General features: G+C 44.5%; 1 protein-coding gene across 4 annotated transcripts in view; it reads left to right on the top strand.

Annotated features, from left to right (window-relative positions):
- Window positions 1–21,542, top strand: part of ESRP2 (epithelial splicing regulatory protein 2) — a 78,416-nt gene that overhangs the window by 17,491 nt on the left and 39,383 nt on the right. For all 4 annotated transcript variants that reach the window (XM_006117636.4, XM_006117635.4, XM_014570754.3 and 1 more), the window contains exons 4-8: window positions 15,617–15,730; window positions 18,023–18,137; window positions 18,940–19,038; window positions 19,156–19,216; window positions 20,787–20,897. In XM_006117636.4, coding sequence (XP_006117698.1) covers window positions 15,617–15,730; window positions 18,023–18,137; window positions 18,940–19,038; window positions 19,156–19,216; window positions 20,787–20,897 — 500 coding nt within the window. The remainder of the gene's footprint in view (window positions 1–15,616; window positions 15,731–18,022; window positions 18,138–18,939; window positions 19,039–19,155; window positions 19,217–20,786; window positions 20,898–21,542) is intronic.

Here is a 21,542-nt window from a genome sequence, read left to right as displayed (position 1 = left end):
TTTGCCCAGAGGATGTTGTGAAGACCATGACTATAACAGGACTCAAAGAGCTAGATAGTCATGGAGGACACATCTATTAATGGCTATTAGCCAGGATGGGCAGGGATGGTGTCCCTTGCCTCTGTTTGTCAGGAGCTGAGAATGGGTGACGGTGGATGGATCACTTGTTCTGTTTGTTTCCTCTGGGGCAGCAGGCACTGGTCACTGCTATAAAATAGGATACTGGACTAGACAGACCAGTCTGGCTGTTCTTATACTCTGAAGGATTGCAGGAAGTAAGATTTTTTTACCCCCATTGTGTCTGGAGTATTTGTTTTTCTTCTAGCATCTTGCTGAGGAACCTGAGAGGCCACCAGGCTTTGAAGGGGGAGGTAGAAAAACTGGGCGGAGAGAGGCAACAGTGGTGGGTGTGTAATTACATTTGTTTATAATAGTTGAGTCGACCAATGAGGAGCTGCATCACTCACTACACGTTGCAACAACATGGGATTTGATAACTGGTCATTTACATATTCATGGATTAAATTTTGCCCTTCTCTAGTGACGGCTGATGGGTTGCCCAGTGCCGTTAAACTGCAGCAGCTGGCTGGGGAAGGTTCTTGTCTGATTCTTGAAGTGTTTCGGATGCTGCCCACCTGGGAGGGGGAGTGGATATTACTCTGATTACTTCAGGGGAGCAGCGCTCCGCTTTCTCATGGTACCAGTTTTTCAAGCCGGGGCTGTATAGAAAGGCCATCAGTGGTCTTATCCTATAAGACTGGCAGTCTAGAGAACAGGCGCTTGATCCAGTGATATTTTATGCATATCTGTGTGCTCTTTGGAGCACTTGGGGGTGCGGCAACAGGAGCTCCTAGTCTTGGAGAGGGTAGAATATTTAGAAACTAAAACGGCCTTTCCACTGGACCCCCACCTCTGTTGCTCCCATGGGGCAGGCTGAAGATTGGGCTGTGTGGGGCTTGGCTGGGCAGCATGGGCTTTCATGGTATGCAAGCAACCAGCACTCTTCCCTGGCAGCAAGTTCGGCTGAGCCGCACCCAGCCCGCAGTAGGAGGAGGCAGTGGTGTGGCTGAGGACCTTGCACACTCAGGACACAGGTGGGGGCTCAGGGACCTTTGGGCCTTTGCAGCCACAGAGACTTGGTCCAGGGGCACGCAGATCCATACACAGAAGTGAATTAGTTAAATCTTGGCATGCTGCTTCTGAAAGGCTGCCGACCCCCGGGGTAGGGGAAAGCAGGATTGAATCCCTACGATGAAATTATGTGTGTGGCGGGTTAGGGTGGGGGGGGGAGGGAGTTGAAAAGACTCATCCTTTATCTTCTGATCTTAGAAAAAATGAGAGGGGGAGGGTAGAGAAATGGCTTTTAAAAACTACTGTGAGAAAAACATACTTGTGTTCTCCCTCATTACAAGTATAGGCTGTCGTCCTCCAACTGGTTAGGCTTGCACTACAAACAATGAGACAGTGTTGAGTAAACACAGCAGTACCACTATGCATTGCAATCGATAGACCCAGTGCTAAAGATCACATTGCTAATGAAAGTTTGTCCTTGAAACGCAGACGGAGGAGGAGGGGGGGGGAGTTGCACTCAGCCCAACGCTTGACTTCAGGGAGTGGAACAACCAGAACGTACTAACTAATACGTCGTAGAGTTTGGATTTGTGTACAACCTTGTCTTGGAGGCTGAACTAACATGTTCAGCGAGTCCTGCTGATAGTGCCACGAGCCTCCAGGAACAATGAGACGCCGTTCTAGGACTTGAGAGATGCAGGTTAAAAGTTGGAAATACTACGCCAGATTTGCAACTGACTAACATACATAAGAAAGAGAAAATACTTTCTCTGGGAGAGGTGCCTTTAATGGTAAATAAAGATTTATATTGGGAGCACTGGCACAACTCGAATATCCCCCTTCCTCCCCTCTCCCCTGAAGACTTTGAGGTTCTGAAAAGTCCCCCACCCCCTTCTCTTCTCAGCTGGTACCAGTGGGGACTTTATTCCATTTGTAGTAGGTAGTTACTGGTTTGGGCCTTGTACTAGGAGTAATTTTTGTAGCCGCTTTTTTCAGCCTTTGTCTTAGACTTTTGCTTCTTTAACAGTGTGAGTGTAGCTAAAGCAGCACAATTCTCCTAGTAAGGGCACATGACCATATAGACATACTGGTGTAACCACATTGACTGCAAGTCTTTTAACTACATTGAGGATGGGGGGAGGGGAGGAAATCACGTCACTTAAGCCAGAGCTGAGGAACTGTTTTGAGGTTGGAGCCACTGACTCTCAGCAAAATCCCTCCCAGATGTGGCTCTGAACTGAGAAGCAGGAAAGAAGACATTTCCCTCAAGCTCCAGCTCCAAATGCTAATCAGGTAGCCAAGTAGGAACTCGACTAGTCACTTCCCCACCACCTTGCTGCCTTCAGAGAGACAGCAAAGGGGGGAGGGAGCACGAGCTGGTGCTGGGGGGAGCCGACTTAAAGCCAGTTCCACCCCGGCACCATCTCTATGGGGAGCCGGGGAGGCAGAGGGCAGTGGGGAAACAGAGCAAGCAGGAATTGAACCAGTCCCACTTGTGCCAGTCCTGACTGCTGCTTCTCTCCCTTTTGGAATGTACAGGAGCCACCTGTAGCTCTTGTACATTTCAAAAGAGAATGAGGCAGTGGATTCCCGCAGGAGGCTCTTGTGCATTTTAAAGGGCAAGGTGCAGCAGAATAGGGAGCGCCCTCCCTATTGACTGAGTAGTCAATGGAAATTCCATCAACTACTTGATTAGCTGATTAATTGAAATGTAACATTCCTAGTGGGGGTGAGGATACTGGGTCTGGGCAGGAGGTAGGGTGCAGGAGCTGGGTGGGAGCAGCAGGTGCAGAGTCTGGCCAGGACGGGAGTACAGGATCTGGGTGGGAGGCGGCAGGTAACGGGAATGCCAGTGCAGCACAGCTCTGTGCACTACAGGGAAGTGATTCCTGATCAGTGGAAGCAGCGGGGACGGTGCCTGCAGCAGCCAGAGCTGTTCCCTCCCACTGTGAAACAGAATCTGTGGGCCAGATCCAGCCCCAGCTTCCCTGCATTGGACCCATGAGGCTGGGGGCTCCTCCCATGCACTTGGACTTTGTTCCACCATTGTAAGAGCTACATGTGCTTTCTGTTTATGAATTTTGAAATTTTTCCCCCAGCATTCTCATATCAGATTGTTTACTGGCTGCTGTAAATTAGTTCTGAGACCTTTTGTATGAACTTCCTAGCCCCCTCACTTTTCTACCAGTCTTCATTTATGTGCTACTCTATTCCTCCCCTTCCCCGGGGAGCTGTCCGGCCTGGCACAGGGAGACAAGATGGTGGGTAGCAGCCTCAGAGAAGCATTTCTTAAAGGGGCCATACTGTTTGTTTTTGTGTGGGTTTGGTGTGGTGTTGCTTAACAACTCTCGGGGTCTCTTTCTTTCGGGTAGTTTTTCAGAAACCATCTGGCAATCCTATTTACTGGCATTCAGGGGCTTGTGACAGACTTCTCTGAGCCCTGGGCAATGTGTGTGGGGAGGGAAGGGGGGCTTGGCTGCAGGCCTCCTAGAAGAGGTAGGGCCTTAGGGAGAAGGAGTGGGGCTAGATGCAGCCAGCCCTCAGTGCCACCCACACCACATGTCTCACAGCTAGCCCTCAGCACCACCTGGACTTGAATGGAGATTTTAAACTGCTACTGCTGAGGTAATTGCTGGGCCATTGTACCCCTCCCTCCTCCCACCCTTTGGCCAGCATCTCTGCTGGCACTAGTGTGGCAGCAAATGCATATGTAGCTAGAACAGTAATCTGAGAGATGATTAATAGTATTAGCAAGTGACTGAATATTCTTCAAAGAAGATATTTATAGTGGCTGGAATCTGTGTTCAGTCTTTAATGTAGATCTCAACTCCTCTGTGAGGCAGAATGGGAACTGAGGCACAGAGGACTGGGAACTGAGTTACTGGAAAGCTGTGGCAGAAGAAACTAGGCTCTCCTCTCCTGAATCCTAGGCCAGTACCCTAACCTTTGGACAGTGCTGCCCATATTTCGGTACAACACAGCAAAGTCAGGGCATTTCCATCTGCAGAAGTTGCCTGTCTATTTAACTCTGAGAAGGAAAATCTATTGTAAAATTTCAAGTGCGATGTTTGACCTGGGTGCGTTCTCCCTAGGATTATGGTATTAATTTTAAGCTTCCCCTCCCTTGTGGTGGACAGTAACCACTAAGGCTATTTTTGTGCCAGCCAGGCGCAGGATAGTTTGCAGATACAGTAGCTCTTCTACATTGCCAGAAGCAGAAAGAAATTAGCCACAGCTTGATGGATTACACTTTGCACATGGTGATTTCAATACAAGGTCACCATGTCCCCTTTGTCAACCGTATGGAATAACAGTCAACAGAAAGACAAAGGAAAAGGCTTACTATAGATTCTGTTTAAAAAGTTTCCTAACATAATAAAGGTTTATCGTGATTGGAAATGCTATTGAAATACAAGCTACATGGCTCTTTGTAGTATAGACATGCTTTAAATTCCTCCTTGCAGGGGGAAAGCAGAGATAGCTAAGATCTCAAGAGCAAAGGAGCAGAGAACTGTTGGTTTAGTTTAAAGATTTTACCTGAGATGTGGATTACTCAGAGGGCAAAACACACACAGTTCAAATGTGAATATTCCTGAAGCCAAGGGATGGAGAATATATTCATGCCTCTGTCTAGTCCCAAACTGATGAATTGCACATAGTGACCAGCAACATCAAAGCCCCCTGACTCCTTTAAAGGGCCACTGTGTAATATTTGAGCTGTTGTGGTTCTATTGGAAACATCAAGCCTTGCATTGGTGAGAGCAGAGGGAGACTCTTGGAGGTGGTGTGTATTTTTTTTTTTTAAAGTCTTTGTGCTGTTGGTATCTAGGTATAGACCCTTGTCCCAGCTAGAGCATGTGCAAAATGCATGGAGGAGTCGTCTTTGAACCTCAGCATCTGAGACTCCCATAAACACTGACTTACTAACAATAGTTGTAGTTATTTGGTCTCTCTCTGGATCAGAGCCTAGGGCAGGGGCTGTGATAATTTGCCTATCCAAGCAGAAGCTGAAATATTTCAAGGACTTATCTCTGAATTGTCACATTAAAATGCACATAATAAATCAGAGTATGGAATACAACGAAGTATTTCACGACACCATCAAAACAGGCCTGTCTTATGGCTGACTTTACAATTGTATTCTTTTTCTGCTCATTTTGCAATAAGTGTGACCATACATGAGATGTTACAAACAAAAAGTGATCCACACGAAAGTTAGAAATTTTGAGTCTAACATGCATGTACCTTGGATGAAAAAAGAACAAGGGTGCATGCTTTTAAATTAGCTTTGAATATAGCTGGATATAATCACATGATTATCTTAAGTATTTATGGCCTTCATCCCTCCTCAAAGCTCTGTATATTTACTGCTTTCAGAGAACAATTGAACACTAACAGTGCATATAAAATCATGGTTTCCATGTCTGCATCCAGAAGGACTGTATGTAATTTGGATTCTTACTTTCACCTGGGGAAAGGTGGTGGCATATCTGCTCCTGTCTGTAAGGTTCAGCAGCATATATCCTAGCTGTTCCCGGAAGCAGCATGCCCATCCACAACTCCTGAAGGCATTGTACCCCTTGCAAAGGGTGGGCTAGAACAGCTCCTCCTTACACACTCTTCCCCGGTGCAACATGTGATTCCTTCTGCCAAACTGCGATTCCCTCTGCCAAACTGCATGTGGAGCCCTGGCCATTGTCCTATCTTTGAGCTTCATCATTGTTAGTGCTAGGTTCATGCTCCGAGTGCAAGGACGGGTGGATCTTGAGTAGGTGAAGGGATTTTGGCAAGGTTTATTACACCCTAGATGGACTTCCCCAGAGGAATTCATGATCATGTAGCTGAAACTTGGAACACAGCTTGAATTTAGGGTTGCCAGGTGTCCGGTATTTTACTGGACAGTCCGGTATTTGTGTTCTTTGTCTGCTTTAAAAAAAACAGAATACTGGACATGTGCAATGTCTGGTACTCTGATTTTTCCGGCTGCACACTGGACGGAAGCCTGGCATGGGCGGGGGGAGCGCTAGAAGGTGGGGCCATGATCAGCACTAGGCGCCTGTGATTGTGCAGAAGCTGGGCAGAGGTGGTGGGAGTGGCTAGGACTGTCCCACCCCCACCAGGCTTCTGGGCAATCACAGGCTCCCAGCGCTGATCATGGCCCTGCCTCCCAGCCAAGGAGTCCCAGCTGGGAGGCGGGGCTGCGATCACTGCTCTGGGCGCTTCAGAAGCCTGATGGGAGTGGCAGGGAGAGGGAGTACTTATTATCCTGCGCTTTGCTTTTGCTTGACACACATTTTGAGCCCGCGTTGGGTTTTTTGTGTGTTTTGTTTTGTTTTTTCTTTGACCAAAATACCGCATGCCCGGTAATTTTGGGGGTCCACCTGGCAATCCTACTTGAATTTCAGTGCTGTCTGTATCTTTCTTGTGTCTCGTAGTAGTAAAGGGTTCCACGGCCTTGTTTCATGCTGGCTTACACCAAGAGGACAGAACTCAGTTTGGAACTTGGTCAGCAGTTCTGTTTGTGGGAGCTGGAATAGGTTCCTACTCCTTCTGTTGTAGCTGTGTTGTCTCTGTAGGGCTAGCAGGAGAGAAATGCAACACTTGCTTTAGTCATTCAGTAGATCTTAGGCCACATCTCCACTTGCTGGACTATCCACTCTCTGGAGATTGTTCCACCAGAGTTTGAGTTAGTGAGTCTAATAAAGACCTGCTAAATCGAACACTGAGGATGCTCTCCATCAGTGCTGGTACTCCTCACTATTGACAAGAGTAAGAGAAGTTGATGGGAGCATTTCTCCCATTGACCTTCTGCTGTGGGGCCACCCCAGAAAATCAGTGCAAGGTACATCAAGTCACATAGCTGGAGGTCCAGATCTTGCATCAAATCCACCTCCTCCTTCCCCCCCCCCCCCCCCCCCAATCAGCATAGATCTGGCCTAACTCAAAGTGTGTGCAGGGAGCAGGTCTGATGTTCTGATATTGATTCGAATAGAGCCACATGTGCATGATTGGGAAGGTGTCTTACTGCTAGGTATTGTTCATTGGATTGGGCTAGTATGGATGGATTTTGCAATTGAACTATGTCCTTGAAGCATTTCTACATAAACTGCATGCACTGAATTAAATGGATGAAGATGCCTTTCAAGGATGGGGGTTGGGAAAGGGGGGAGGGGGAAGGGCAGATGGGGAATCCACACAGCCACAGTTTCTTCTTTTAGCCCTTTATAAATCATAACTACGGGAAGGAGCCTGCTGAAGAACTTTCACATTTCTCTAAGATCCACAGCTTTGTTTGTTCAGTCATAGTTAAAGCAACATGAAGGGGGACTATGTCATTTCAGCCACTTCGGACTGGTTTGCAGAAATAGCAGCCTATGCTGGCTCTCATCCAGTATGCTGCTGGCTAAACATGTCTTTCCACTTCTCTCTGTGCTCTCAGCTACATGACCAGAATCCTGTTCAGCCAGTTTTTCAATCTGGCATTCAAACACACTTCCCACTCCCCTTAGCCCCCAGCAGCCAGGCCTTCAGCGAGGTTAAGTACAAAGTAGCTTGTTTGCAACAGAATTTCGGTTGAATAGTTTACTCCAAAGCTGAACTACTGAATAATTTCCCTGTGCATGAAGGGATGCCTTAAAGGACCACCAAAGCGACTGTCCCTACACAATATACACACACAGAGATGTTCTCCATGCTGGGAGCAGCTTACAATCTAAATAGACAAAGGCTGGCTGTGAAAATGCTGTGAGACCCAGATGACGATGCCATTGCAGTCTCTGTAACTGGGGGGAACGGGGGGGCAGAGGTGTTAGCAGGGGGGCTGGAACAATTTGTATAGTTGGTTCAGTGGCTCTCAGCTCTCCTAATTGCAATCACAGTCCATGATGGCAACTCTCTCAAGCCAGGGAATGCTGCCTCACCCCAACACCCCCACTCCATGTAAGGGAGTCAGCATGTTGCCAACAGACACTAGTGCCTGTCAGACTCATAGGAGAGGAGTTTCAAGGAGGGATTGTAACTGACTGGGTAAGTGCCTTGTATGTCAAAATGGCGGAGCGCCACATACATGGGCCGCATGAAATAAAATATAAAAAGAAGATAAAGGTGAGAAGGTTTTCATTGCTAGAGCTAAGGACAGGGGTAGGAGGGAGGCTTAGCAAATGAGCAATTCTAGCCTGCTCTAACAAGCCACACGCAAGGCAACAGAGGCCAGGAAAGTACAGTGTAAAGCTCATTCTGGCCTTACTTTGCCCTGTGATCTGTTGCGGTGCACACATGTAATGAAAGGGTTTGGAGGTGGGCTCTGAAATCCTTCTGCACAAGAGGGGAAAGCAGAAGGAGCACTTTCAACTGAGAGCCTGAATTTCTTGACTTCTGCTTCAATGTGGTTTGATAACCATTTCCACACGGACATGCTCCAACTCCCCCTGAGGACAAACTGGACTTGGTTAGAGCTTTTTTCTGGGACCCATGTCGTCCCCTACCTGAATCGGTGGTCAGGAAGCTGAGCCTGAGCTCTGCAGTTCATTCAGACTTCCCCAGCTTTGGGTGCTCTTGCAATTGCTATAAGTGGAGAAGGCACTGGCATAAGTCTCTGCTGCTTCTTGCTATTTCTCTAACTGTTGCTCAGTATCTTTATTAAAATAGTCTTCTAATCTGGTAACTTTCCATATGAGGCAATTTCTTAGCTGGTATCTTTTTAACCCTTTGTTAATTTAAAGTGGGTGATTGTATCAACAGCACCAATGTGCCCCGTATCTCCAGCAATAGGCATGTGTGCTGCTACGCTACATTTCACTGTTAATGTTTATAAAGATGCAGTGTAAATACCCTCCACCGATTTGGTTCAGCCCATTTTGCAATGGCTGCTTCTACACCTGCCCTTATTCCCTCTACTCATGGGGTGCTCATCGGTAACTTTATAGAACTATTTCTCATTCATAGTTGGAGACCTTTCTCCTTCAAGCTCCTGCCACATGAAATAGTGGTCTTGTATCTCTCTCGTTCATTAACTCTCCATTAAATGTACAGTATCTGCAGCTTGTGCTCCTTTTGTATGAATTCTGTGCGTCTTCAGAAGTAATTGGGCACAAAGCTCACTATTCACTTCCTTTAACTACACAGATTCTCAGTAAATCTCCTCAGCTATTTCTAGTCCCGCCTCCTCACCCACAAATATTTGTTCTCCTTTGTCTGTATTACTGTTTTGCTGTAACTGTTGTCTGTAAGGTGCTGCATCTAATAAGAAAACATACAGTTCTCTACTTTCCATTATTATAGGGAGTCTCTTTGCTACTGGGCTGTAGATGTGGCAGTCTCCAGAGGGGCTTTTCTACCTCTCTGGAATTTGCTTGTCTTGCTGGGTGTTTATACTGCAGACCAAGTATTTTGAGCACTCTTAGATCTTGATCTCTGGGTTTTATGCAGTGGCTGAAAGTCTTCCTTAAACAATGACCCGCTGTGTGGTTTCATGTTCTTCAGACCTTTGACTCTCACCTGGTTTGAACATGAATTCTTGAACAGCAGGCCAAATATTCTAGGAGGGAGACCATCCTTCTGCACTCATAGGGTGGGAATAAAGCTGGTTAAAATTTGTGTGTGGAAGAACAGACAGAGGGAGGTTGTGGAGTTTCCACAGTTTGAAGTTGTTCCCTTTTTACAATGAGAGAATGTTATGTTTTAAAATGAAAAATCTTTAATTTTGATTATTTTTTGCACTTTTCACTTTCTCACAAATAGCTATGATGATGTGTGTGTTGTTGTGCAAGTTTTATTTCTGGTTTTGTTCCTGTGGGGTGGGGGTGGGGAGAGGAAGTGAGGAATGTATGTTTGTGGCACATGTAAAAGGGAGGGAACCTTTCTACATCTTGAAAGGGTAACGTTGAAAGATGTCCATGCACATCCTTTTTTACACTGGAAAAAAAATTGCTTCCCTTCTTAGAAGTTGGGGGCAAAAGAGTATTTTAAGGGAAAAACTGAGAGCTACTAATATCTTTCCCAAGCTTCCTTTTTTTTTATATCACAAAAGTCTGTTTGGAAGCATGAGTTTTTGTTTTGTTTGTTTGTGTTAAGATTAGAAAGGGGGGAGGAGAGGGTGAAGAACACTGCACTTTAATTTTCCTTGGAGGGGACAGAAATGTCTTACTGCTTTTGAAAAACATTAGAAGAAACTGGAAATTTGTTTTTTCAAAACGTTTTCCTCCCTTTTATCAAATGAAACTTTTTCAGTGGAAAAACTGTTTGGCCATCTTTTTTTTTTTTTTAATTTTTTTTTTTTTACGAGAAATGTTTTATTTGAAAATAACTAAACTTGCTCTTGTACCTAGGGTTGCCAGATGGTTGAAACAAAAATACCAAAAACCCACGCACCCCCCTCAAAAAAAAAAAACAGAGAAAATTCTGTTGAAGAGGGGAAAGAAGGGGGGGGGGGGGAGACCAAAAAAGGACTCAAAGACTTAAGCAAAAAAATAATAATAAAACAACATTAAAACAGCATGTCCCCTTTAAGAGTGAGTGCAGGGATAGGAATGGAGGAGAGGTTGAGCACTAAGACCCAGGGGAGTCATTGCTTCCCCTTGGTCTTTTTGCTGGCAGCCATTTTGTGCTGGCAGCCTTGTGGAACCAGGTAAGCAGGGGGGCTGGGGGAAGCAGGGGGGCTGGGGGAGAGGCCGGGCACTGAGTGTTTGTAGGGTTGCCAGGTGCCTGGCATTTTCACCTCCTGGCCGCGGAAAAAAATGAGAAAATACCGGACATCTTAGGTGTCCGGTATTTTCTGAATTTTTTTTACCAGACAGGAGGCGAAAATACTGGACTGTCCTGGTGAATACCAGACTCCTGGCAACCCTACTTGTACCATGACCTTTTAAAGGGATTAACCTTTTGTAGATTTAATTGCCCTAATGCTGTGGTGTCTAACCAGTTCTGAAGCAGTAGCCACTGTAGTGACTACTGCTATATAGTGAACTAGCCAAATGGAACCAGTCAAATAGCCACATGTTGCTAGCACATTGGATACCATGGCCTTAATGAATAGTGAGACTATGCTACTGATGTAAAATGTGATTGAAGCATCTTAAAATTTTGATTTTGGTTCATTTCTTTTTTTCCTGACATAAATTTAATTGAGTGTTACCTGAATGTGGAAGACAGTGAATACTGGAGGAGAGGAGAGGGGAAGGGAAGATTAGAGTTTTTAGAAGCTTCAGGAATGCAATGCCTTGTGCAAATTGTGTATACAAGTTGCTTGTGCTGTTACCATCCTGGCAAGCAAAATGGGCTCAGTACATGCACTTTCCACAGGACTGTGTCTTCCTGTGTGTGCTCATCACCTATCAAAATGGGACCCTGGGCTTTCCTTAGACCTTTGGGCATTGCAATTGGGGAAAAACTAAAGAACTTGGTTGTGTGTAAAACTGTGATACTAAGAGATGCTATTGTACATCTGAAATGCTGGCCCTAAGCTATAGTTTCTGGGGGTGGCCAAAGATTAGTAAATGCTTAAAATAGGTATATGCTGGGCAGGAACAAAAATCCTGAGTGGTAATGCTCAATAACCTTTGTATAGAGCCGTGTGAAGATGTGCCAGGTTCATGAAACACTGATGTTTAACTTGAGTAGGGCTTGCAGGTCGAGGGATTCTGAGCAGTATGCTGCTAAGCAGCTCAGTTCATATTTTGGAAGGGATTCATATTGGTCTTGAAGCAGAGCTTGTCTTTTCAAGACTCTATGTTGTTTGTGATAGAAATGTAGCCGTGTTAGTCTGGTGTAGGTGAAACAAAAAACAGGAATATGTAACATTTTAAAGACTAACAAGATGGTTTATTAGATGATGAGCTTTCGTGGGCCAGACCCACTTCCTCAGATCAAATAGTGGAAGAAAATTGTCACAACCATATATACCAAAGGATACAATTTAATAAAAAAATGAACACCTATGAAAAAATTCTGAAATTTGATTTGTCCTTTTCATGTGTGTTCCTTTTTTTTTTTTTTTTTTTTTTTTTTTTTTTAATTGTATCCTTTGGTATATATGGTTGTGACAATTTTCTTCCACTATTTGATCTAAGGAAGTGGGTCTGGCCCACGAAAGCTCATCACCTAATAAACCATCTTGTTAGTCTTTAAAGTGCTACATAGTCCTGTTTTTTGTTTATTTGTATCTGCCTTCTGTGCTGCTCTTGCTCTCTGCAGTAGCATCTGCCTCAGTGAACTTTCTTACCTCCTGGATCTCGTTCATTGGCCACAGAATGAATCAAGTGTTCCCTGTGCCATGCCACACACCTATAAAACAAACTGTAGAAAAATACAGCATCTCTAATTATATTTGCTAAAGGAGGAAGTTTATCTTTTTGCCCAGTTCAATAGTATACAGGTAACAAAGCTCAGTAATCTGAGGTTACTACAGCAGCAGCTGTCTTGCTGAAGAAGGAATTGTAAGTTAAATTGGCAAATCAGAGATGGCAAAGTACTTTTTTGGCATGAGACCTAAATCTCCTTCAGATTCAAACCCCTAGTTGTATTGGTCTGACTCTTGTTTTAATGAAAGGGATGAAAGAATTAATTTTGAGTTCCTAGCTGCCATCTCCACATGTTGCCTAGATATTACAGTGGTGCATCCTGCTAATGAAACCATATACCTCTAGGGTGTGGTCTGTCCCATCTAGTGGCATTGAGACCACTTAGAGAAATAATAGAGGCTACGTCTACACTGGCATGATTTTGCGCAAATACTTTTAACGTAAAAACTTTTCTGTTAAAAGTATTTGCTCAAGAGAGCGTCTACACTGGCACGGATGCTTTTGCACAAAAGACAACTTTTGCGCAAAAGCATCCGTGCCAGTGTAGACTCTCTTGCGCAAGAAAGCTCCGATGGTCATTTTAGCCATCGGGCTTTCTTGCACAAGAAATTAACTTGTCTGTCTACACTGGCCCTCTTGCACAAGAGGGCTTATCCCTGAGCGGGAGGGCTAAAGTGTTTGCGCAAGAACCACTGATTTTTGTACAGTACAAAGTCAGTTTTCTTGCGGAAATACTCGCAGCCAGTATAGACAGGCGGCTGCTTTTGTGCAAAATCTTGCCAGTCTAGACGTACCCAGAGAGTCTTGGCTAAAGCTGTAGAGCAAAGCCATGCAGCTTTTAGCGCATTCAATAAAAAGGCTTGCATTTACTTCCTGAGGTCCTGCCGTCCCATGGCACAAGGCGCTCGGGTGGCCCTGGCCCTGGGGCACGTGCCAGCACCGGGTGCAAGGGCATCCCCAACCCTGGCGTGCCCCAGGACGCACGGCCCTGGGCACCCGGCGCGTGAGTGGCCCCGCCCCTAGGCGCCTGGGAGCCTCTAAAGGTTAGGGACCACTGATCTAGTCCAACCTCCTGCTCAAAGCAGGACCAAACCCAAATAAATCATCCCAGTCAGGGATTTGTCAAGCTGGGACTTAAAAAACCTCTATAGATGGAGATTCCACCACCTCCCCAGGGAACCCATTGCAGTACTTCACCACCTTCCTAGTGAAATTGTTTTTTCTAATATCCAACCTAGACCTCCCCCACTGTAACTTGAGACCATTGCTCCTTATTCTGCCATCTGACTCCATGGAGAATAGCCTGGATCCATCCTCTTTGGAACCCCCTTCAGTTAGCTGAAGGCTGCTACCGAATTCCCCCCCCCTTCCTCCCCCCCGCCCCCACACACACTCTTCTCTTCCACAAGCTCCTTTTCCCATGTTCTTCTTCCTGCCCTGGGGGAGATGTGTGGATTGGCAAGGGAGATTTGCAGCAATCTCAGAAAAGAAGTGTGACTTGTTGATGAAGTGTGCCACTACTGTGTGTCTGGGTTTTCCAGGACATTGCCTAATTCTGAAGCCTCCATTCTCTGTTCAGATGGATTTTTCAACCAGGAAATGTTCAGGATTTTTGTAGAGCAAAGGCTGCAGGTGGAGGAAGAGCCCCAATCGGTCTGTTCCCCAATGGTCTTCTCCCTGCACTGGCAGTTGGACTGATCCATGTGTCAGGCTTCCTGCCCTGGGGAGGGTAATTGGGGGGGGGGGGCCCTCCCAATTACCATGACAGGGAGCGACTCTGCCCCTCACCATCAATGAGTAACCCCGTCACAGATACCTCCACTCCAGTTCGCTCTCCCCCACCCGTCCTAGTGTTTCCCTTAGGGTTAACATGTGCTTCAGATTCCTCTATTACCCCTTTAACAAGGCTTAGTGGCTCTGATCTGAGCCAGAACTGGGTACCAGAGGAGAAGTCTAGCATCTTAGCCGAATACAGCCTGACATAAGCTGGTGGAAGTTTCACCCATTCAAACCAGGACTCAACGTGAGCCTCTGGGTTTTACAAACGAACACGAAGGCTACTTCTATGTAACACCTTTATATTGATGATCGGTCTCCTCTTTCAAGTTCACTCATTTAACTTTGTATGCAAAGTTGATCTCATGGCTAATTGTGTGATTGCTGTAGAATCAAGCCTCTATGGTGTAATATCTGCAGAGCAGAGATGAATTGTGGTCTCTACAGTGTCATATATGACTATCTAAATGAATAGGTGAAGCCATATGTAAAGATAACCAGAGTTCTACAAAGTAAATGGCAAGGGGACGTCATTGCTGAGAGAACTGTGTGGTGGTTGAATGATCCTATTAATTATTGCAATGTTTGTGGTACAATACGTAGCTACATTCTTTCAGGGAGCAGTCAGCATTGGGGGAAATTTAAGTAAATAACGTTTGTCCCCTTGAAAATGTATCTCCTCTTATCAAATCAGTAATTGGCTTGTTAACTATGGTAATACCTTTGCTAACCTTTAGCACTGATATGGCTTGATCAGAAAGATAGAAAATTTAGGTACAAGGATGAAAATAACATTTAACAATACAGAAATTAGGGGCAAACAATCCTTTCCATAGTGGGGACTAACCTTGGGAGGAGCCTGAAAAGATGGGATAGCTTGTGTTAATATTTATTGTACCATATCGCTGATTAGCATTCTTTTGCCTTTGCGCAGACTCTTACAAATTCACTTCTCAAAACATCAGACCTCAGTTTGGCTTTGATTAGCATGCAGTGGTTAAAAGATCAATAAACCCTTCAGACTTGTGCTCCTGTTCTTGGGAAAGAAGGTTCAATTTAAGCTTAAGAGCAAAATAAAATTCAGGGGGCCAGTTTAGTTTATTCAGTGTTATGCTTGGTCTAACGTAGTTCTACTTTCCACAGAAAACTGAGAGTAAGGCGTTTAATTGTAAAAGTAAGGTTCAAACATTTGCAGCAGCTTCCAACAATTTTTATTCTGCTAAAAAGTCCTCTTTCTATTTTTAGGGAAGTTGTCCTTCTGGTATAAATCTGTCCTGCAGCTGTGTTCTGTCTGCTCCCCTTCAGATAATGGGGATCCCCCTCTCTCCTATTAGTTGTGACCTTTTAAAGATTCTTTGAATGTTAAATTTCTTTTTTCTCTTTGGAAATGTATTTCATAAATAAAATGATAAAGTAGTAAGATGGATAAGCTGAACCATCAAGAAAAATTAATTTTGCCTCTTTACTTTTAGTTTAGCCAACTGGTATCCAGTGATTTGAAGCTATTGGGACAAAGCTCTTACACACTCTGCACAGATGGCCAGTTACTCGTTCGGCAGGTCCTCCACCCAGAAGCATCCAAAAAGGTATGACATCAGTGAGGTGTGGTCGAAAGGTGGTCCTCTCTTCCAGATCAATAAAGGAAATAGCCTGCATCTCACTCATGCACCTGAGACACATCATCGTATGCTGGGAAGCTGGCTCAATAATATCTGTAGCAAATACCTAATGGTGTTGACTAGAGATGTAAGCAAGTAGTCATCTGATGCACCTAGGCTTATTGGTTAATCTACTCGACTACTTGCATTTCTCCCCTCCGCTTGCTGCCTCCATATCAGAGGCAGCAAGGGGAGGAGGAGCAGAAGCCAATGCTGGGGGGCAGCTGGCTCAAAAGCTGGTTCCCCAAAGAGACAGCAATGTGTGAGTGGGGCCCTGTCCCCAGGGATTATAGAATAGTTGACTAACCACTAAGAATTCATGTGGTTAGTTGACTATTCTATTACCTGATGGCTAACATCCCTAGTGCTGACTGTTTCTAGAACTAAGAGAGCTGAAACAGTGGTGGGAAAAAATGCAAAGAATTTTTTTTTTGAGCAATTTGTTGAGTGCCAAAAAAAAATGGAAGAGCTTTTTGACCACATCAAACTCCTATCAGCTGACGCCATCTTGCCGACACTATTTTGAATCACTGCACCAGACCGCTCTCCTGCCCCGGTGAGCACAGGGGGCCAGGGACCATTTCTAGAGGTGAAGGGCAGCTTGTGAGCCGCACTTTAAGGGTGGGGAAGAGCCACATCAAGCTCGCGAGCTGTGGGTTGGCCTCCCCTGCTCTTGAAAGAGTTTGCTTCTTGACTAGGAAGGATGGTGGCTAAAATAATGGAGCACTAAAGGTGTGGAGAGCAACATGTGGAAAGAAAATACTGAAAGACAATAGATTAAAAGGCCTCTTCATCCCTTCTATCTATTCTCCTCTCCCTCCCCAAAAAGAGTCAGTGATAGAACAACTGTTTCTACCAGATCAAAGGATGCATCTCGCTGGGTTGTGAGGTACCTTCCTCTGCCCACAACATATATTTGCATCATCTTCAAACATTATTAAAACCTCTTCTCAGCCCTCAGACTGGCTTTTGTCATTTCCCAGTAGGGTTCTCCCTCCTCACCCTCATCAACAATCATGGGCTCAATGCCCATTAGTGTCCAATGCCTTCCTCACTATGTTCTTCCACCTTTCCTTGTCCAGTGCAGAATGGCTTAGTTTCTGTAGACTAGGTCTACACCAATCTTCTATATCATCTACCCATTCTCTGTGGGGTCTGCGCTTCCTATTCAAACCATCCATTATGCCGAATACCAAGGTCTTAACTTTTCGCTCATCGTTCATTCTGCAGATATGCCCGAATAGCTGTAACTTCCGTTGTATAACCTTCTGACTTGTCTTAATGATTTGATCCTAACCAAAGGTGAGTGCTTTTTGGTTGGATTAAAATCAAACCTCGAAGCATTAGCCACAGGACTGCTGAAATAGAACACATTTCTGCATGAAACATTATTTCTCTCTTCCTACAAATAAGCAAGCTAAGGGGAGAGGTGGTAATCTAGGTCTATCTACTATTGGAATAAGTCAGCGATAGGGAACCTTAGGCCTGGGAGCTGGATTTGGCCCCTGCCTTGTTTGGATCTGGTCCCTGCAGCTCAGGGCTCCTTCCCCCAGCATTGGGGAGCCCTTGCTGGCATTCCAGCCACCCCAACATGCGGCTGAAGCCCACACGATCTACTAGCCTGAGCCCATCTAGGCTCTGGTGTGTGAGGGGAATATGGGGAATGTCTTTCTATACATCAGTGAGTTTGGGGTGGTTGTTTTTTCTTATGTATGTGCAGCCCCTGACTGATTTATTTTTCCTGTGGGTCAGCAGCTCCCAACCCAAAAAAGGTTCCCCACCCCTTCCCAATTAGAAAGTATTTACTGTACTATTACAAATTTCCTTTATTTTTTTTTTAACATTTCTACCTGTGATGCTTGAGGTTAAATAGAACCCTTAATTTAACACCACTCAGTTTCTAAAACTAGTAGATGCTGTGCATGGATCTGCATGTGGGAAGCTACCCTGTTTTGCTGCTTTAGACTACTCTGTCCTTGCACTCAGTAGCACCAACAATTAATTCTAAGATCGCCAACTTCTAAATTGGTTGGTCTTGGTCAAATGAGTGACATGCAGCTCTGTATGCAGAGAGGGAAAGAGCAGATCTGATGGAAATCATACGTTTGTTGTGTAGCGATGGCCAGGTAAGATCCTTGCTCAGCTCCTGAAAACCTATTAGTCATTTACTAGGATGTGACATTCATAATGTTAATTTATTTTCTCTTTCCTTCCTTGCAGAACTTCCTGCTGTCTGACTGCTTTTATTCATTTTATGATCTACGCAAAGAATTTCATGTCTGCTACCCCAATTCAGCCCCCGTGAAGGATCAAACTATCAAATCCATGGCAGAGTGTATCCTTTTTGCTGTCACTTCTTCTAAACCAGAATTCTCCATGCATTTGTTTGTACAGGTTGGGCCTCCTTGGGCTGGCATCCTTAGGACCTGACCGGACCTGAATGAGGGATTTTGATGGACCAGGGAACCCCTTCCCCTTCCTCCAGCCTTGCTCTGCTCCTGGCCCAGTTGCTGGTCGCCTTTCCGGTCCCTCTGGACCCCCCAGCCCTGTTGGCAGGGAAGCCCACAGATCTCCAGCTGCCGGTCCTCCACCGGCAACCTAGTCCAGGAATATCCATGGTCCTGACAGACCATGGATGTTGTTGGACAAAGGAGACCAAGGTTAGAAAGGTTCAGCCTGTAGTTTTCACCTCCGTAAACTAACCGGAAAACTGGCTCTGTATAGAGCCCAAGGAGTTTTTAACATAATCTTGAAGTTAGTGTTGCAGTCTTCAGCTCTTACCATCTTGTTTGACATTGAGTCTTTTGTCTAGTAATGAGATTTAAAATAGGTTCAGTACTGTAACTTTGTGGTCCAGCTGAATACGGCAAAAGATCAGGTGTGTACCGGGGATAGTAGGACTCCCTCTTCTGTAAACTCATATGCTGAGATGTCCACTATCAGTAGTTAACAGAATGTTGACCAGTCAAGTGAATATTAACCAGTTTAAGAGCAGAGTGACACATGGGCAGTGGTCATGTGACACCATTAAACTTGATCCAGTTGAATTGTCTGCTATAGTCAACACACAACTAAGCCATATAACTTGTTGACAAATGATTGAGAAACCCTTTTATTTTCTTTGACTTGCTATATAGATATAGGCTTAGAGACAGATGAACCAGAAGAGGACTTTGGTGTGTGGCAAGTGAAAACCATGGTGGCTATTATTTTCAGCATGCTTTCAGAAACCTGCAGTAAGTGGGATATTTGTTTGAGATGCTCTTGTATGGAGGCCCTTAAGCAATCAGCATTTTGCCCACTGTTGCAATAGCTGGTGCTTGGGATCATATTTTAACTTCATCTCATATCAGTTACAGATTGCAGATTTACTGACCCCGAAACTGTGAAATACAAGTATGAAACAGGTCCCTGGTAAGTACGTTAGTGGTGGCAGTTTATAGCTGATATGGGTTTTAACTTCAGTCGGAAAAGCTTTGCAGACCTTTGGCCCACTGACAGTAGTAATGTTGGGAAGCCCCATTGTAGACAGGACGCCGCTGGTGTTTTAGGCATTCCCATTTAGTCCTGCTCTAAGGGCGTGCAATTGTTATAGCATATAAAATCATCAGTGGCATATAAGTATTACCATGATGGACTAGACTAATCAGCTAGATTTATCTTCTGCTTATTAAAAAGTCTCAGTTCTACTGATGTTAAACAGCTAGCATTGACAGGGACAGTATCTTGGAGACCCTAAACCAGAATAATCTCTCGGTGTCCCATTTTCTTTCTTTCAGTACAGAGGGATGGTAAAGGGAGCAATTGTACTGTGCACTGTATTGCAAACTCTTTCAAACTGCAGTTGAAGCTAATGTAAGGAACAGCAGATAAGTGTTTTGAGGGATTCTTGGACCTTGGTAGAAGGGAGCTTTTACACTCTTATGGCAAAAAGAGCAAGAGAGCTAAGCAATATGTAAAGACTAACTAGTTGCTGTCCAGTCAGAGCCTATTTAGAAGTTTCATACAGATTCTCTGATCTGGATTGCTACTTTCACTCAAACTTTTAAACAAATGTTGTTGTTTAGCACCTTAGCTCTTTCTCACTTTTGTTGCTGGTGTCTCTTGCAATGTGAATTTAAGTTCATAGAATGCCCTATTTTATGGTGTACTGTGTATATTAATGAGTGGGTAGTCAGCATCTGGTGGGGATAATTCACAGGGGACTGGGGAATATTTTCTCTCTTTTTCTCTCTCTCTCTCTCTCTGTCTCTCTCTCTCTCTCTCTGGAATTTTCCAATCACAATCAAGTTATAGAAAGGAAGAGACTGGAAGGAAAACCTCCCCACTTCCCATTAAAAATGGTAAAGATGAGCTTGCCCATTGCACGTGTACTATGAAATGTCTCAGATTATGTTCAATACCTTTCTTTTTGCCAGTAGATTGGCAAACTGTTCCTAAATTAATATAATTCCTTTAGCTACTTCTCTCAGAAGTTTAGCGCTTGTCTAGTTGTGCTGTTCTACATGGTGGCTTGTGGAGTGGGCAGATAAAAAATGTGTTTTGCTTTTGAAAAAAATTGCAGTAACTAGGAGGTCTGCTGTCTAAAACCCATGTGATCTAAGTTAGTGATGGTGTACAGCCATCTTTCAATGGCATGGAGACCCTAAATCATCTCTACAAATCTAATTCAGTCCCCTGCAGACTTGTTACCATGCATTCTATCTATTTAAAACAAAAACAAAACACCTTTTTGGGTGATGGGATGGCCTCACAGCACTTCTCAGGGTAGTAGGTAGGTATCCTCCATAGTAGCTTGCTGCTTATTTCAGTCAAGAAAGGGAATGATTAGAAAAATCCCAACAGCAAATACTTAGTGGTCTTAAGAGATTCTCTGTGATGCATGTGAGGAAGTGGTACTTCCAATTAAATTTAGGAGTGATAGCATAATGGAAAACTTGGATGAATTCTCTCCTTTTTAATGCGCTATTCTCTCTTTCTGCAGTAGTAAATCTGAAGCAGTAGACAGTGAAACAGTAATACGTGCCAGAGGTTTGCCTTGGCAGTCTTCAGATCAAGATATTGCCCGGTTTTTCAAAGGACTCAATATTGCCAAGTAAGAGTGCCAGATCTGGTCTAATGCTCTGTTACTTTGTTTTTGTCACCAGTCTTTATGTTGTGAAAAGTCCTGGCCTTCTGTGGTCTTCCTCCTCCTTGCAGGAAAGTTTCCACAAAAGATTTTGCCCTATTCCTACCTTTATTAGTTTTGCTCTTTCTAGTGTGAAAACTTGGAGCTATTGCCATCCATTACTTTTGGCAAGACACGATCCCTCTGTGTCCATTTCCATTATAGGTAAACAGGATATTTTTCACACAGGACATGTGGTAGAGTGAGACGCTGACTTCCATTCTTAGAGTTTAGTCTTTAACCAAAATACCAGTTTCACACTCCTCACTAGGCTACGAAGCAAACAAATCATTTTGCAAACAAGAAAGTAAAGAAGGGGAATGTCTTTCATTAGAACATGCACCACAAATTCACTTGTTCCTATCACTACAGGAACAGGCTCGGAGTGCAGTAGTAAGGACTCAGTCACACATTACTATGAGCTAATTGGGGAAGAATTAATATGGGACAAACGTTTCAGGATTCTAGTTTAGCTCTTAGGGAGGATAGGCTTGGAAGTCCACAAGTGTTGTCAGGAAAAAAATGTTAACCTGTGGATTGTTATTTACATTGTTTCCAATTCATATCTAATAT

Source organism: Pelodiscus sinensis, chromosome 12 (assembly GCF_049634645.1).
Source record: "Pelodiscus sinensis isolate JC-2024 chromosome 12, ASM4963464v1, whole genome shotgun sequence".
NCBI classification, from domain to species: Eukaryota; Metazoa; Chordata; order Testudines; family Trionychidae; genus Pelodiscus; species Pelodiscus sinensis.
The sequence above is the reverse complement of the archived record's forward strand: the minus strand, read 5'-3'. Positions and strand labels throughout refer to the sequence as shown.